Source organism: Symphalangus syndactylus, chromosome 8 (assembly GCF_028878055.3).
Source record: "Symphalangus syndactylus isolate Jambi chromosome 8, NHGRI_mSymSyn1-v2.1_pri, whole genome shotgun sequence".
In the NCBI taxonomy this organism is placed as follows: domain Eukaryota; kingdom Metazoa; phylum Chordata; class Mammalia; order Primates; family Hylobatidae; genus Symphalangus; species Symphalangus syndactylus.
The window spans coordinates 52,379,148-52,397,306 of record NC_072430.2 but is presented as its reverse complement, the minus strand read 5'-3'; the positions used below and the strand labels follow the sequence as shown (position 1 = coordinate 52,397,306).

The 18,159-nt window shown below is 49.7% G+C and overlaps 1 protein-coding gene across 3 annotated transcripts in view; it reads right to left on the bottom strand.

The window, feature by feature from the left end:
* SPTB (spectrin beta, erythrocytic) overlaps window positions 1–18,159 on the bottom strand; it is a 133,575-nt gene that overhangs the window by 33,667 nt on the left and 81,749 nt on the right. For 2 of the 3 annotated variants that reach the window (XM_055289103.2, XM_055289101.2), the window contains exons 10-20: window positions 16,304–16,421; window positions 15,135–15,293; window positions 13,915–14,217; window positions 13,065–13,215; window positions 11,600–12,470; window positions 10,321–10,458; window positions 5,004–5,760; window positions 4,357–4,559; window positions 4,153–4,243; window positions 2,856–3,002; window positions 887–1,154 (exon numbers count right to left, since the gene is read on the bottom strand). In XM_055289103.2, coding sequence (XP_055145078.1) covers window positions 887–1,154; window positions 2,856–3,002; window positions 4,153–4,243; window positions 4,357–4,559; window positions 5,004–5,760; window positions 10,321–10,458; window positions 11,600–12,470; window positions 13,065–13,215; window positions 13,915–14,217; window positions 15,135–15,293; window positions 16,304–16,421 — 3,206 coding nt within the window. The remainder of the gene's footprint in view (window positions 1–886; window positions 1,155–2,855; window positions 3,003–4,152; window positions 4,244–4,356; window positions 4,560–5,003; window positions 5,761–10,320; window positions 10,459–11,599; window positions 12,471–13,064; window positions 13,216–13,914; window positions 14,218–15,134; window positions 15,294–16,303; window positions 16,422–18,159) is intronic. The other variant, XM_055289100.2, reaches the window with a different exon arrangement.

Sequence of the window (18,159 nt, the reverse complement as noted above, 5' to 3'; positions counted from 1 at the left end):
GGGCAAAGGACATGAACAGACACTTCGCAAAAGAAGACACACATGCAGGCAACAACATATGAAAAAAAGCTTAATATCACTGATCATTAGAGAAATGCAAGTAACCACAGTGAGATACCATCTCACATCAGTCAGAATGGCTATTATTAAAAAGTCAAAAAATAACAGATGCTGGTGAGGTTGCAGAGAAAAGGGAACCCTTATACACTGTTGGTGGGAGTGTAAATTAGTTCAACCATTGTGGAAAGTGGTACGGCAATTCCTCAAAGAGCTAAAAGCAGAACTACTACTTGACCCAGCAATCCCATTACTGGGTATACCCAGAGGAATATAAAACACTCTACCATAAATACACATGTACACTTATGTTCACTGCAGCACTGTTCACAATACCAAAGACAGTGACTCAACCTAAATGCCCATCAATGACAGACTGGATAAAGAAAATAAGATACATATACACCATGGAATATTTCGCAGCCATAAAAAAAGAACGAGATCATGTCTTTTGTGGGAACATGGATTAAGCTGGAGGCCATTATCCTTAGCAAACTGATGCAGGAACAGAAAACCAAATACCACATGTTCTCACTTATAAGAGGGAGCTAAGTGAGAAGAACTTATGAAAACAAGGAAACAACAGACACTGGGGTGTACTTGATGGGGGAGGGTAGGAGAAGGGAGAGGAGCAGAAAAGATAACTATTGGGTATTGAGCTCAAAACCTGGCTGATGTAATAATATGTGCAATAAACCCCCATGACATGTGTTTATCTATGTGACAAACCTTCACATGTACCCCCAAACCTAAAATTAAAAATAAAGATGTCAGATTGGCTTCCACGGATCCCTTCTGTCCTAACACTCTGAGTCTACAACCCACTCACGTGCCTTCAGCTTAGCTAACATCCGATTGACACTGGTCAGGTCCTTGCCCGGGTCGTCTGACCGCAGCTGGTCCTCCATGGCGCTGATCCACTTGTTGAGGTCAGCATGGGTCTGCAAGCGCAGGTCGGAGCTCCTGGCAGCCGAGAGGTGCTGGGTCTTCTCCTTTGTGGTGGCCTGCAGCTCATCCCAGAGCCGGTGCAGGGCTTCCAGCTTTTGGGACACCAGGGCTGTAAACTGGGGCTTCTCATCCATCAGCTGCTTTCCTTCCTAGGGGCAAGAAGGAGGAGAGCTCACATTCTGGGCTGACTGGGCCTTGGATCAGCCCTGCCCCTGATGGTTGCAAGAGGCTACCCAAGAGGAGGTCAGTAAGGCAAAGAATCTTCATAGAACGTGGGTAAGACTCAACTGAAATGGACTCTGAATCCCCAGCATTAGCAGGGGTGTCCAACCTTTTGGCTTCCCTGGGACACTTTGGAAGAAGAATTGTCTTGGGACACACATAAAATACATTAACACAATAGTTGATGAGTTAAAAAAAAAAAAAAAGCCTGTGCATAATTTTCATGATATGCACCACCATAGATAACGAAAAAGTCCTCATATTCAAAGGGTTAGACACCACTGGTAGGGGAAGCTGGGCAGGGAGAGCAGTGCTGGGGGCAATGACTCAGGGAGACCGCAGCACGGGAGTTGCAGACAAGGGTCAGCTGCTGCGAGAAAAAGGATTCCAGACCCGTCCAGGTACAGCCAGTGCGGAAACTGCCCCGTGAGTTCCCGAGGTTGTGCGCTAACCTTCGCTGACCTCCTTCGGTTACTGAGGTTGCCTTGCCTGCTTTTCATCTGCATAGATGTATCATTTTTGGGTGGGCACAGTGTGATAGAAATTGGACTTAGGAATCTATATCACTAATAATAGTGTTTTTTGTTTTTTGTTTTTTTTTTTTGAGACAGAGTCTCTCTCTGTTGCCCAGGCTGGAATGTAGTGGCACAATCTTGGCTCATTGCAACCTCCACCCCACAGTGTAAGCCCTTTTGTGTCTCAGCCTCCTGAGTAGCTGGGATTACAGGCGTATGCCACCATGCCCAGCTAATTTTTGTATTTTCAGTGGAGATGGGATTTTGCCATGTTGGCTAGGCTGGTCTTGAACTCCTGACCTCAGGTGATCTGCCCACCTCAGCCTCCCAAAGTGCTGGGATTACAGCTGTGAGCCACCGTGCCTGGCCTAATAGTTAATATTTATTGAGTGTCTCATAATTGCCAAGTACTATGCTAAATGTTTCATTTGTCTTTAAGTATTTAGCGCTCACAACTCCACTGGGAAGGTCCTATTATTACTCTCATTTCATAGAGGAAGAAACTGAGGCACAGGGAGGTTAAGAAGTCAGTCTGATCCTAGGGCTCCTTTTTCATGGACAGCCATGGTAGAGACAAGCAAAGGTAGTGATTTCCACATCTAATTCCAGCCACATTTGGACTTGTCCACTGGGCAAACACACTACAGAGGGGTCCCTTGGTTCACCATCTACAAGGCGTGGAAACGACCACTCCCCAGTGGTTCTGCCCATCCAAATGATGAGGATTAATGGCTCCCCTGGACCACCGTGATCATCTTGCCTATTTCTCCAGCCCTGTGCAGGACAGTGCTGGAGCCCTGGTAAGGGCAATGGAAAGCAAACATTAATAACTGCTGTCCTGGCACTGGACACTGAAGCTCTAACTAGATGTCCTCAGTGTCCTGGGCTGTCTCCAGATTCAGGTGACCCAGAGGAGGCACTGATTCTGACCAGGTGTACTAAGACTGACTATATCAGGAGCTCTGAAGGTTTAGCTACTATTTAGAAAAGTTGTTCGCTGCCACGTTCTGTATTGTCAGCAAGCTTTAGGACAGGGTCCACACCCTGGGTGAAGCCCATCCAGGCAAGCCTATCTGAGCAGAGCACCCCCCGCCACCCACTCACTTTACTTACCGCATCGATGTTCTCTAGCCACCCTTCATGGGAAGCCAGCTCTGCCACAAATGCCTGGTGCTTTAGCCATTTATTGTGAAGGTTTCGTGCTTCATCATAGGAGACATCCTGAGATGTCAGCAGCTTGTCGTTGATCCAAAGAGTGAGCTGTGTGCATAAAGAGTGGGCTGACTATCCCTGAGTATATTTCTTTGGCAGGGCAGAACCTGCTGCCCATCCCTGGCTGCAGAAGGAGAAGGCCATGGGGAGGAAGTGCAAGCACAGAAGAGAACTCATCTGCAGTTCTGGATCCCTCTGTACCAGCACAGGCAACTTTACTCATGACAGGCCAGGGCTAAAAGGTGGGCACAGATGCATCTTCCCCACTGGAGTGTGTGTGGTGTGAGACCAGGAATACTTTACTCTTCTCTCCATATTTTGAGGACCTAGGACAGGGCCTAGCATATTCTAGGAACCCAACGAGTGTTTACTGGATAGGTGGATAAATCCATCCTTTGGCAGTAGGGTGAGAGATCCTTGATAAACACAGGAAAAAATGTTATTTGAGGAAGAAGCCAAGGACAGAGGTCAACAAAAACAAAGTTGTCTGGGCTAAGAGAAAAGGAGTATGACAAGAAAGAAGTCAGGGAAAACCCCATTCCATGTAGAAAGTACTGTCAATGGAGGGACCTGGGAAGGCGGATTAAAGACCTTCCTTGCACAGCTGGCCCCAGGTTGAGCAAGGACCTTCTGAGCCAGCAGTTTTCCAACTGGCAGGTTTGTTTAAAATGTTCTTTCTCTGTCTCACCCCTTAAAGTTCTGATTCATCTGGCCTGAGTGGGACCCAGGGGTCTGCTTTAACTAGGACCAGTACTGGCTCCATAATCTGCAGGGCCCAGTACAAAATGGAGTTGTTCAAAAGCATGAAGAATTTCAAGATGGCAAGAGTAGAGCATTAAACTGAGCCCAGGGCCCTTCTAAGCTAAGCACAGGGTGTGACACAGGTCACACATCCTTGAAGCTGGCCCAAACTGGGTCCTAGGTGATTCTAAAATAGACTGTTCCTAGACTACTCTTAAGAAACTCTGGCCTAGACTTGGCAGGTTAAAGATGACTTTTCAGATTTGAAAAAAAAAAAAAAAAAATAGTGCAACTGAAGATTCTAGAGGATGACCCAATTAAGTACCCAGAGGTCCCCACTCATGGAATCCCACAGCTCTTGAGCTAGAAGGGATCCCTGTAGACTTCCCGCCTTGAGGGCACTCTGCTTCTAGAAAGGAATCTCCAGGAAAGCAGCCGCTCCTTGCTGGAACCTCACCTCCTGGCAGTTTTGGAGGAAGTTCTGTAGCTCCAGGTTGTCTCTCAGTAGGACAGAGGCCTCCTGGGCCTTCTCATTGTTCTTCCTGTGCCTGGAAAGGAAGCCAAAAGCACAGTCACAATAGTGCCGAGCTTGGGGTCCTCGCGTGGTACCACTACCCCCGTGTGGCTCTGGGGGCCTCGTGGCCCTGGGGCCCAGGAGTACCTGTCCTCAATCAGCTGCACCTTCTCCTTGATCTTGTCTGAGTATAGGTTTCCCTCAGCTACCAGCTTGTTTCCAGAGTCCACAGGACTCAAGACCTTATCCCGGTTGTTCTCCATAGACCCCAAGAAATCCTCAAACTTCCGGATTCCAGCCTCTGCAGCTTCCAGGGAGTCTGGGGGCTCCAAGTGAGCCAGAGTGTATTCCTGTTGGAACAAGTTTCCAGACAAGGCATGAAGACACACGGAGGAGGTGATGAGCACACCTACCAAGCAGAAGCACCACGTGCAGCCACACAGGCCACGGTGTGAATGAGCCCCCTAGAGTAGTACAGGGAGGAGGCACTACTCCCCAGGCCTTGCCCCCACCCCTACCCCAGGGGCACGCAACAAACAGTGTGCCTAAAGCCACATGGAAGGCTAACCACCCAGGGCAAAATGCGCTTCTCTAGCCTCTGACAGACCCAAGAACAAGGTGTAGTTTGGGACACAAGGCAGGAAAAGGCACCTAATGAGAAACAAAGATTTCCCCCATGAGTGAATACAGAGTACAAGACAAGAGTAATGTGGTCCCTGAGCCTTACGGCACTTTTGTGGACTCACCACAAGAGCTACTGCCCTGAGAGACCCGCCTGTCCCAGCCCCGAATACCTGATTGCTGAGGATGGCTTCAGCCTGCTTGGCATCTTTCTGGAACTCCTGGAAGCCAAGGCACTGAGCAAGGGTGTGGCTGCGGCTCTCCCACATCCTGCCCAGGGCATCCCAGCCAGTATCCAGGCCCTCCAGCCGCTGGCCCAGAAGCAGATACTCTGGGTCCGTCTGGCCTTGGATCACTTTCTCCCCAGACTCCTTAACATGCTGGTAGCTGTCTTGGTGCCTGTCAATCTCATCCTTGATACCTGCATGCTGCTGCAGGAGCTGCTCAGCCTCTGGGAGGGATTCGGGCATGTCCTCAGAGGCCACAGCCTTCTGGGTGATGGAGAGCCAGGCCTGGAAGTCATCCAGATCCTGCAGGAATGCCTGCAGCTGGCTGACTTCCCCCAGCAAGTCCTCCTGGCCCTGCAGGGCTTGCTGCAGGCCCTGCCACAGCTCCTCCAAGTGTTTTTGCCGCTGACCAATGTCCTCCTTCTGCTCAGGGTGCGAATCCATCAGCTGCTGGGACTCACGCTCCAGGGCATCCACACGGGCCTGGATGGCGGCCACGTCGCGCTCCAGCCCTGACAACTTCCGCTGGATGGCGATGACACCTGCCAGGTCCCGCCCCAGGTCTTTTGTGGACTCCACTACCTTTGTCTTGTCCGTGATCCACTTGCTGGTCTCCTCGCAATCCACGCAGTAGTTGTGCACTCGGAGGGCTGAGTCCACAGCCTCCCGCCGCTTCGACACCAGGGTCTGGAATGCCTGCCACCTGCCGGATGGGGACACAGCCCAGAGGAGAGAGACACCTTCTCCCTTAGCTCTTCCCATAGGAGACCCTGACCCCTTCCCACATTTCCCGCAAGTCTCCCCCCACAGACTTTGTATGATAAAAAGAAAAAAAAATCTACCTAACAAAGTGTAGATGAGCAAAATTCACTTATCCAATTTTACTCGACATATATAACTGTCAATTCGACCTTTTGATCAGCACGGGGCAATTTATGATGTGATTCCAACCATAAGTAAAGGAACATGAAAGCAAAGGCTATGCATGTAGTTGGAGTTCAGGCAAATATATGATTTCCCCAGAGTTTATGAAATATCAAAATCATTAAAAGGCTCAAATTAACTTCAAGAATGCTTCAGGACACAGGGACCCCAGCTGCCCTAGAGGAACCATGTAAATGCCCAAGGCCACATGCAAAGTCTCCTAGGGACTGAAAAAGATCACCCTGGATCTAAGAGAAAAGACGCCCTGGTGAAAAAGAAGAGGAAGAAGAGGAGAGGGAAGAAGAGAATGAGGAGGAATAAGCTGTGATGATAATTTAAATGACTAACATAATCTTAACCTTTGAGCGCAGTGTTGCTATGAAATACAGAAATGTGCTAAGGTCTGGCGGATGCCTGGGGGCCTGGGGTCAGTCTGTAGTACACAATAAGCCTCTTTCAAAGAGCTGCCCATCAGCCAGGCCAGACCACTAGGGACACTGCCCTTGGGCCTAGGTTCACTCACTCTGCATCACTGTAATTTGCAGGCTGAATGCTCATTCTCTAATCGAACCCATCTTTCTCGAACACCCACAGGGCTTTAAGGCATTTTGTTGGCCTTTGGGAGAATACAGACATAACCAGACCTTGCCCTGTGGGATGTATGATTTAGAGAAATATTCAGACAAGCTCACAAATAACATAGCATAAAGTTTCATGTGCACAGCACCTAACAGGCAGAGAGGAGGATTAAGGGAGCTGGAAGGAGCAACGGGGTGACAGTTACTCACATGACCTCCACACAACCCATCACTGGATGCAAAGCCCCAGTCAGTGAACACACCCCCAGTTCCTCCACTGGAGTGACCAATTAAAGGATGGGACCAAGTCTCTCATTCACCTTTGTCCCCTGCCTCAGGGGATGGAGACTGAGGGACTAGGAGATGGACTGGGCAGAGGGCGCTGTTGTGCATTCCCAAGGTGTGACAACAGCAGCCAGTGTGATTTGAAAGGTCTGCAGAGAGATGTAAGAGACAGGCTGGGAGAGACCAGGGATATGAGAGAGGAGAGAGAGCCTGCAGATTTCTCGGCTCCCATCCCAGACCATGAAGACCCCGTGCTCTGGGGATTCCATGCCTGTCTGGCACACAGATGGTGCTCTAAGGCTGGGAAATCAAGAGGTTTTCTCCAAGTTTGTTTGAAACCCCTGGAATTGACAGGGAAGTGCTCCTGGGAGAGGGTCTGGCTGTGTCCCCAGGCAAGAGGCCCCATAGTGATTTTCCAGGCCTTTACTGGAGTGGCCTCACCGTAGCCATTGGGTGGAGGCCACACGAAGATGCACTGGAGCTTGGGTCTAGTCTGCTTCCCAAACCTACACTTTCCCCCTCCACTGCATTGTCTTTGAGATGGAGGAGGTTGATAGAGCCACTCTAGTTAGCACTGGTCAGGCAACACCAAGAGTCCAGGTTTGGTCCTGGGCCAGGTTTTTCTTCAACTGGAATGCATATGGTGAAAAATGATCACACATTCATCAAGTGTTTGAATGACTCACACATAAGCTTGGCAGAAAAATTTTAGTTTTTTCCCAGTTCACTCATGTACTAAGCATTTATCAAGCAACTCTCAGTTGCCTTGTGGCAGACACTGACCTAGGCACTAGGGATATGGCAAAGAACTATGCAGGCTGGGCTCAGTGGCTCACAGCTGTAAATCACAGCAATTTGGGAGGCTGAGGCCGGAGGATCTCTTGAGCCCGGGAGTTCAAGACCAGCCTGAGAAACATAGTGAGACCTCATCTCTACAAAAAAACAAAAAATTAGCTGGGTATAGTAGTGTGCATCTGTAGCATTAGCTACTCAGGAGACTGAGATGGGAGAATCACTTGAGCCTGGGAGGCTGAGGCTGCAGTGAGCCAAAATTGCACCACTGTACTCCAGCCTGGGTAACGGAGTGAGATTCTGTCTCTATAAAAAATTAATTAATTAATAAAGAACAATGCAAAGTCCTTGCTTTCATTCAAGTGGTTAGAGACATAAACAAGTCTATAATCCATCAAGTGGTGATAAGTGCAAAGAAAAAATAAAAGAAGGTAACAACATAGAGGCCAAGGGGGTCATTGACAGGAAGGATGTGCTGCTTTCAATGGGGTGGTCAGTGGAAGCCATGCCAATAAGCTGACATTTGAGCTGAGACCTGAATAAAAAGAGTAAGCCAAGGGCATAGCTAGGAAAATAATACTCCAAACAGCAGGAATCCCAAAAATGTATTAGGTGTGCAAAGCCCTTGGGCAATATAAATAGATACAGGTCTTCATTTGCTTACATAGTCTAGTAGGAAAGTCCTTGGGGACAAAAATAATTAGAATATAAGATAGGATGTGAAGCTCAAAACCAGTACAAAGGAGGAAAAGATGGCTTTTCATCTGGAAAACTGGAAAGCAAGTGACTTGGACTGGCCCATGCAGAGACAGGATTTGCAATATGTAGAGGGAGGGAGAATGCACCCTGAGGGAAAGAACCGCAGAGGCACGAGGCGACACTGGGAGTGGAGGTATAGAATGGGCATTGTTCTGAAAAATAATTGAAAAGCTATACACGGAAGAGGAACCAGGGTAAGTTTGACATCTCTCAAGGGCAGAGCCAGAATCAGTATGTAGACATTTCAAGGAGGCAGATTTCCACTCAATGGAAGAGCAAACTTTTTAACCAAAGAGAGTTGCCCAAAAATGAGATAGGCTGCAGGGTGAGGGAGTGAGTTCCCCATCACTGGCTAGACTGGGTGACTTCTCAGATCCCTTTCAACTCTCAAATTGAATTTCATGCCTCAGGTTTTTTTTCTCACTTAAGGATGGCTGGTACCTTGATATTTTTCACTTGGGGATGGGGCCTGTTTTAGGGGTCTGTAAAGATAAACATTCTCAGACTATAGTTCATTGTTGAGGTGATGAGTTGTTCCTCTCAGGAAGTTTCTCTGGTTTAGACCTGCTCCAGTTTCCTCAATTATGCAGCAATTGCAATAATCTCTACCACCTCCTACCCACCAACACACACAAACTCATTACCTACAAGGGGAAAGAAGAGGGAAGAGGTATTCTCTTCCTTTGTAAAACATCAGATTGACAAAGGAATCTCCTGAACCGCACTCTCCAGCTTGGGCTGCTAAGACAATCATCCCATTCTAGTGGCTCTAAAGAATTCCTGTCATCGCTGCCTCCCCTTAGGCCCCCAGTGAAGTCTCCACTGTTCTGATCCCTTTCTTTACAATGGAGTCTTCCCTAGGCCCACCTCCCAGATTGCCTCAGGCAGAGCAACACTCAGGCACAAGTGTGGGGAAGGGGCTGGGGTAATGGGGAGGTGGTGAACACGTGGCATTGCATGTGCAGGACCCAGGGTAAAGACAGGGAATGCAGGCATTTGCGGTGTCCTCAAAGATCCTCCAGGAACTCATGGCGATTTCACCCCACACTGAAAGCACCCTCTCTCTAAAGGCTCCTCGGGGCCTGTTTTTTGTTCTGGCCACAAAGCTTGCTTAAGCCTCCCTGCTAATTCTCCTCTTCATTCAAGCCAGCCTCATTATCGATACTGCATTTGGCAGAGGCAGGAGCATTATTTTATGGACAGTACTTAAGAGCTCTCAGAAAGCAATTTTCTCTGCCCAAGAATGTCCAGGGAAATATAGCATGAGAAGCATATGGCCTGATTCTAAGTTTGGGCGCACTTGGGATGTGTCCTCCATCACACATAACACACACCCGCCCTCCCCAGGCACAGCATTTGAGCCTCCCAGGAATCGTCTCTCTCCCTCCCTGGGCTGTTCACCACCTCGATCATTCCTCCTTGCTGCTACAGCTCCAGTACTACTGGGAAGGGGATCGTGGCTGAGACAGACAGGAATGTCGGTGGGGGCGTGGTGGCTTATGCCTGTAATCCCAGCACTTTGGGAGGCCGAGGTGGGCAGATCGCTTGAGGCCAGGAATGAGACCAGCCTGGCCAACGTGGTGAAACCCTGTCTCTACTAAAAATACAAAAATTAGCCAGGCATCGTATCGCACGGCTGTAATCCCAGCTACTTGGGAGGCTGAGGCACAAGAATAGCTTGAACCTGGGAGGTGGAAGTTGCAGTGAGCCGAGATCACACCACTGCACTCCAGTCTGGGTAAAAGAGCAAGGCTCTGTCTCAAAAAAAAAAAAAAAAAAAAAAAAAGACAGGAATGTTGAGGGTATAGAAGTGTTGGTGCATATTAGGTGGACTAAATTTTGGGCCTGGCCCCCAGCAGTGTGTCAGATGTTGAGACACACCATGCCCTACCCACACCCCGCCCCATGCCCTACCCACACCCCACCTGGTGTTCAGATGGTCCTGGTACCGCTTCACCTCCCTGCTGCGTGGGTGGCCACTCTCTATCAAGCTGTTGGCAGCGAGGTTCACACCATCAATCTGAGTCATCAAAGTCTTCATCTCCTGGTCCAGGATGTCGAACCTGATATGGGCAGAGGAAAATATGAGGATGGGTGAGGCGGCAGCAGACATTTCCTTGCCAGTGGCACCCCCAGTCTCCAGAACATGTAGCTCTTGCTTTCTCCTTCCACTGCCTAAACCATTTGCCCAGGTGAGGCAGGAGGAAGAAAACAGATATGCTGGCCCTCCTTTCTGGTTCACGGGTTTGATTTCATGAGTTAGCATTGCCTGGAACAGGCCGGGAGAGAGCCAGTTACTTCCTACATGGGCTTCTGGCTCAACAGAGACATATGAAGGGGAGGGAGGGCTGAAGAGAGGTTACTGTGTATTTGTGTGGGGGATGTCAATTGTCACAAGGGCCACCTTCCAGGCCTCTGCTCTTCCGGCTGTTGCTTTTGGACTCTGAGTCCAATGTCTTGACATCTCAACCCAAAAGATACCCTTTCCAGCCAGGTGCTCCATTCCTGGGTAAGATAAGGAAAAGCTGCTGGGGTGGTGGTCGGGGGGAATTTGTGGTTCTGAAGGCCGATCCTTCTAGGGTAAGAGCCCAGTACTCTCCAGCATCAGTGCAGCACCACCTTGGCACTGTTCCAGAGAGCGGCCTCTCCTTCTCCTGACTCCCTGAATTCTGTGCTTCAGCTGCTGAGATGCTGCACAGACTGGGGGCATGCCTCATTATCTGGGATGCTGATAAAATCAGAACACCAGGGGTGAGAGTGGCCTTGCAGACAGGGGGTTTGCAAATTCTCTCTGTGGCCCCTCAGAGTCTCCTGGCTTAAGGACTGCCACAGAAAGCTAGAGCTGGCAGGGTCCTGGCCTCTCAACCTCCTTCTCCAGAGTAGCTCCATTTTTCCTCTGTGTGACCTGGGGGTTCCATACACAATTCATCTGAGCAAAGACTGCTATTGCTGAAAAATAATTGAATAACTGGACTAGATAAATTCCCTTTGTTTGAGGAACACAAGGCCCCAAAGGGTGAAGTACCCCAGGCCACAGAGCCAGAATAGAACTTATGACTCCCAATGCCAGGACTTTGCAACAAAGGGCATCCCAGGGCCTCTCAAAGAGACCTTTGCTGATCCAGAGACTATTACCAAACTAGGTGGGAGATGGTGCCCAGGCCTGGGTACAGGGAGGTGAGGAAAAGATGAATTAACTCTGACCTGTGCTGCACGACCTCCAGGTCCTCCAGGGTGTCTGGCATTTCCATCTCGGCTAGCCACTTCTCCTTCTCTCCCATCCACAGCTCACAGGCGTCTGTCTCCCCGAACACCGTGTACAGGTCCAGGGCTTCCTGCAGCCTCTGTTGACGTAGGTCCGCCTGGGCCACCACCTGTTGGTAGAGCTCCCGCAGGGCCTGCAGCCGATGGGTCACATCCGGGGAATCCCGAAACTCTTCAGGGAATCCCTGGGCCTGCTGCTCCAGGTGCTCCATCACCCCACGGCTCTCCTCCAGCTCCTCCAGGAAGTCCTTGTGCTTTTTCCCCAGGGCCCGCGTGGCCCCTTCGTCCTGCCCCACATCTTCACCAGAGAGCAGCCGGTGGGCGTCTTGCAGCCAAGCCTTCAGGTCATCCGCATCGCCCTGGAACTGGAAAAAGTTCTCAGCATCCTGGAGGTTCTTCTTGCAGAAGGCAGCCAGCTCCTTCAGCTGGTCCCACTGAGCCGACACCTCTTTGACGCGGGCCTCGATCTGCGGGTGCCCAAACTGCTTGCGCGCAACCATGCCATGAGCCTCCTGGAAGATCTGCTCCAGGTGAGCATCCAGCCCACGGAGCTCGTCCTCAAAGGCCTTGTGCTTGCGCTGTAAGATGAGCACACTGGTCAGGTCTTTGCCATAGTCTAGGGAAGAATAGATCTGCTCCTTCTCCTTGATCCAGCTCTCAGCCTCATCCATCTCCCAGAAGAACTTCCAGAGTCGTTTGGACTGCTCCAGTTGGGCCTTCCGCCCAGCTGCCATGTTGCTCAGCTCCTCAAAGCACTGCTCCAGGTGGCTGATGCGGTCCTGGATGACCTGGGGGTCACAAGGCTGGTACCCTGGAAGAAATAGGGGGAAGGAGGACAAAGTGGGGGATGGGCTTCATTTATGCGCAAGCTTCAGATAAGCTGCCAGGTTGGAACTACACAACCCTGAAGCTGCCATGTCACTGGGGCTTTGGGGTTGGATGCAGGGGGGTCCCAGTTGCTCAGAGAGTGGACAGATTCTTTATAATTATTTCCCACTGAACTTCAGGGTTAAGGAAGACAAAAAGTGGGGTTAGTTCTTAATAGAAATGTACAACATAATTTTTTTAATTAATTAAAAAAATTTCAAGGTCATTCTTGAAAGAGGCAGTGAGGTCTCTTATTTAAAACAAGAATCTGGAAACCTAAATTGTCTCAACCATAACTTGAACCAGCAAGGAGAATGAAGGACAGAGGGTGCCTCCTTGGTGATTATAGGTTATCGAAGTAGTTGCCTGCTCTCTAGAGAGTTTGGCTGTCCCTCAAGCTTCTTTCTTGGACCATTACTTGAAGAAAGTAACAGAACTTTAAAGTTGGCTCCAGGAGATTTATCCAAGTCGGGATGTTAGGCCAGAGGTGAGGCTCTGGCATTGGAAGACTCAAAAGGGGAGACAGACTTGGTCTCACCTTTCCCCTCGGTGAACTTCAGGGTGGCTGCAGTGATGGCCTTCACTTTGTCCCCTTGGATGGCGATGTCAGCTTCCATCAACTTGTGCTTCTGTAGCAGGTCTTCAACCTCCAACAAGTGCTTCCCAAACTCGGCAGACAAGAGGTGAGCCTGGCAAAGAGAACAGCAGAAACGAAACGAGGAGAAGTGAAGAGACCTACGCATTAGGAGAAGAGACCCCTGCAAAGGGCGTGTCTCTAGTATCCGAGCAAGGGTGAGCCGAATGCAGCCAGAAAAGGGCTGCTGCTGAGGATGGAAGAAGCTCCAGAGGGGGAGTGCCTCCTGGGGGTGCCCATCGGCATCATCCATAGAACATCTTACAGATGCTCAAGCCCCACACTCATCTACTGCATCGGTCTCAGGGTTGGGGCCTGGCCATGTGTATTTTCACAAAGCTCCAGGGGCAGTCTGATGTGTGTCCTCAGCTGAGACCCACTGCGGCAGAGAGAGAGGAGAGGTTGCCCTTACGCTGGACAGTTTGACTCTAACCAGAGTCAAATTGTAATTACTAAGAGTTTGATTCTCCAGGTTCCTGATTAATGTCTGTCTCTTCAAGGCCTGAAGGTTGGCACCGGTGCTGCCACAAACCCAAGAGTTCTCGGTCACCAGGGTACCATGGACCTGGGCTGGTATCACCCGCTGGAGCAGAGTGGACCAAGAGGCAGAGAGGTAGGTGCAGCTAGACACTCTGCTGCCTCAGAGATATGACTGGCTGGGGAGGTGTCTAAGGAAGCCTATGCTAACTGCAGGGCCACTGAGACCCGAGGTGAGCACTGCAGGGCATGGCAGGGGGTGGCCCCCAGGGCCCACCTTGATCTCATCCATCCAGTCGATGCTGTGCAGCATGTCCTGGAAGAGCTTCTGCAGCGCCAGGGTGGTCTCGAGCCTCTGGCGCCGGGAGCGCAGCAGCTCCTGCAGGTAGCTCCACAGGCGCAGTATATTGTCCTTGCGGGCCGTGATGCGCTTCTGGTCATGGTAGTTCTCTTTCTCCAGCTCCTGAGCCAGGTCCTCCAGGGCTCTCACCCGCTCCTCGTAGGCAGCCGTGTCAGTCTCGATGGCCTCGTGCTTCTTCTTGGCGGCCTCCACAGCTGCCAGGTCATACCCAAAGTTATCCTGCCCCATGGGGAGAAAAACAGGCAGCTCAGTCAGACACCCAGGGGCTCATCCCCAAATTCAGGGAAAGGGCAGCTCCCTTCAGAACCAGTGCTAGATGGGAAAGCACATTCCCAAGAAGCAGCTAGTTCTGCCTTCCTTTTGCAGCCTGTCTTATCAGACCCAAGTTCCAAAAATTAATGTCTCACAAGAGCCTCTAAGACCAGTTCATGATTTGACTCCCCGTGACACCCGCGTGGGAGATGCAGCCTGCGTGTTACTAATGGAGCCCCTTGGCAGCCCGCTGACACTTCCCACATGCCTCGAGTGGACCTGTTGGATTTTGGGCAGGAAGGGGCTGCTTCTCACTCAGAAACCCACGCACCAGCAAACAGATGGTTTATTCACATGCTATCTGGGGTGCGCATACACTCTCCAGTGCTCTCAGAATACTTGTTGCCCCCTTTCTGGACAGAAACTAATTTGATTCCAAGCTCTAAGTGAGAGGGAACAGATGCTCTGATGAAGAATCAGCCCTGGGGTCAATTCTTAGCTAGAATTATGTCACAGCACCAGAGGCCAGAGTCCAAAAGGCATGCCCGACACAGACAAGGTGCAGTCTATGATTTTACCATATCCCCCGAAAACCACAATTTAACATTAACTCAAACCCCAGCTGTAGCTAACGCTACAGGCCCACATAAGACAACTTCAGCGGCCAGTTCTAGACTCCAAGGCTCTTTCCTAAAAATAAGATTTAATAAATCCTGGAGAGCTCCTCCCCAGATGCAAATCTTGATCCACCGGATCACGAGGGAGCTGTGCTGCAAGGCATGAGGAGAGGCTGTGAGAAGCCAGCTTGGACTCCAGCCCAGCCAAGAGCTGGGGGCTCTGAAGAATGTCCCCTCTCCTGTCACCCAAAGCATGTCCCTCATTACCTGGGCCACAAGGCGCTGATTTTCATTGAGCCAGGTCTCTCTCATTGCGGCCTTCCGGTCAAAGCGCCGGGCCAGTTGCTCTAGCTTCTCCTGCCGAATGAGCTCATTTCTCAAGGCCAGCTCCCGCTGATACTCAGCTTCCTCCAGGCTTTCCCAGGCCTGCACGAAGGGTGGAATGAGAATTCTTGGGGCACAAGAGAAACGCCTCAGTTTGGGGGCTCCACCTCTTTTACCCAACACTGAGTGATTTCTGGAATCAAGGTACAGCCTGATGCTCTTGGGTGACGTGGTAGCAGGTTAAAGATCAATAAAAGCCTTTTGGCTTTCATGTCTGGGCCCATCAAAGATTCAGAGGGCACCACTCATGAGTCTCACTTCCCTCTTCCCCTAAACCTGCCTCAGACTCTTGGCCCAAAATAGTGTTTTTCACCTCTCTGGATGCTCAGTAAGTTCTTATTGACTAATGGCTACCTCCATTCAATGTGAACTGCCAGGTGGTGGTAAGCCTCCAAGCCTCTGAAATGTCATAGGCATTTCCCTTTGGTTATAAGTAGTTAATATTCCATCTTCAAAGACAAACTCAAGGTTCTACAGAGGATAGGCTACAAAACTGGCTCCAAAAACATGGACTCGGAGGCTGGGTGTGGTGGCTCACACGTGTAATCTCAGCACATTGGGAGGCCAAGGTGGGAGGATTGTTTGAGCCCAGTTCAAAACCAGCCTAGGCAACACTGCCAGACTCTGCCTCTATAACAAATATAACATTTAGCCAGGTGTGGTGGTGCATGCCTATAGTCCCAGCTACTGAGGCTGAGGTGGGAGGATCACTTGAGCCCGGGAGGACGAGGCTGCAGTGAGCTGTGATTGTGCCACTGCACTGCCACCTGGGTGACAGAGTGAGACCCTGTCTCCAAAAAAAAAAAAAAAAAAAAAAAAAAAAAAGGACTCAGGGATGCAGGGCATCTGAACAGGGGGATTGAAGGAGGGTGGGGGAGTAGAGTCTGACCCCTCAGAACCAGGTTCAGATAACTCCCCTAAAAAGTCAACATGTGGATTAATAACATCAAAGAAAGTGGCTTGGTTTAATCTGGTCCAATGACTATTCACTGTGTCCTTATCGGGAATTCAATCAATCCACTGTCAATGCATAATGGAAAATGCTGTGGTACCCTGTTGATGTCAGACACTAGTTTCCCATCGTGGGGTGTGTACACTTTCTGATTGTTGGCTCTCATCCGGGACTGGATGGTAAAAAGTAGAACTTCCAGATTCCCCTTCTCTTGAAACCTGTCAAGAAAACAGAAGTAGGAAGACTGGTGTTAAGATCTCACGGCCAATTTTTTTTTTTTGCTGAAGTCAACACGGAACTGTGGCATGTTGAAGCGTAGATAGCAAAGCATATTTCCCTTAAAAACACAGAAAAACTAAAGAGAATCTATAGGTCTGCTTACCTGTTAAAACATCTATCCTTCTCACCAACTGAGATCTAATAGGGGTTTGGGTCTTTACAATATAAACCAGAGAAAACACAATGGCCACCACAGCATTTATCATTTGCTTCTACATGGGAAGCTGAGGTATTCTGGTAATTCCTGTAAATATCAAGTTTTACGGATCAATAAAAAAAAAAATTAAAAAACCCTTCTCTGTTCTGCAAGCGATGAGGGCTTCTTACTAGCTCTCTGGTCAGTTTCTTATTAAGTGAGTCAATAAAACCCCAGAAGCAGCATTTTCTGTGGGAGAGCATCCTGCACTGAAAACAGCTTTCACCCAGGTCCTAATGAGCCAGATCTCCTGACAAGTCCTACAAGCCAGATGCTTCCCAGAAGGCAGGAAAGGCTGGGCTCTGAGAGGATTGTAGGTGTAGGAGACAAGAATTGGCAGCAGGATCGGTGTCTAGCATATGGGGTACAGGCTCCAGGTATCAGGTACTTCCACATTTCTGCATGTACCTAAGTGTCCACCCATTTCTGCATTCTTGACCTGGCAGTCAAGGATCAGCTATATGCAAGGTCCCCACCCTGAGCCCAGCCTAATGGATCTCAGTGCTCACAGGCACTTAAGAGAACTGTGACCATGAAGCACTGTCTACACAGCCAAGAGATAACACCTCTGTGTGCAGTGACTGGTAGACTCACAGAGGATGCTAACTGTATTGGATTTAGGGCTTCAGAAATGGGTTACTGTCAGACTAGAAACCAGATACTTGTTTATAGTATATCCTAGACTCAGCATTTCACCTTTCCCCATTTGAGAGTCATGAATGGAGAGTGTGGGGGATGTGGGAAAGAACAGAGCAGAAGGTACTACCAATGAGCTAGAAGCCTGTTTCAGAGGATCTGGACAAGCTAATGCCAGATAAGCTGGAATGCCCTGTGTGTATGTGTGCATCTTTGTGTGTGTGTGCACATGCATGGTTGTATATATGTATGTGCATTTGTACATGTGGTTGTGTGTGCATATATATGTGCATGGGTGCATAGTTGTGTGTGCACACACAAATGCATGTATAGTTATGTGTATGTGTATGAGTGCACGGTTGTATGTGTATGGTTGTGTATGCATGCATGTTCATGGGTGCACAGTTGTGTGTATGCATGGTTATGTGTATGCAGGTATGCATGTGTGTGCATGGTTGTTTGCATGCACATGTGTGTAAGCATATGCACACAGGCTCTGCACACACGAGGGTGGGGCAGAGGTCCTGAGAAGCACACTAAGTGCTCTGTTGCTGAGCAGTGACAGATGGGAGAGGAAAAGAAGGATGAACTTGATGATCCATAAGGCCCTATGCAGAGAGCTCAGGGGCTGAGAGCACAGAGGTCATCATCAGAAAACAAGCCCACAGCTCAGTGGCAGACCAGAGAGGAGCTTTCCAGCCTGGGTTCTTCAAAGAGACTCAGAAGCCTATGATTTCCCTCCTGTTCCTCCTCAGGGATATCTGGGAGAAGCCACTGTCTTTGGTCGTGAGTCGAGGTTTCTCATCAATGCTGGTTTCTCTAAGCTGATGGCTTGGGAGAAGAGT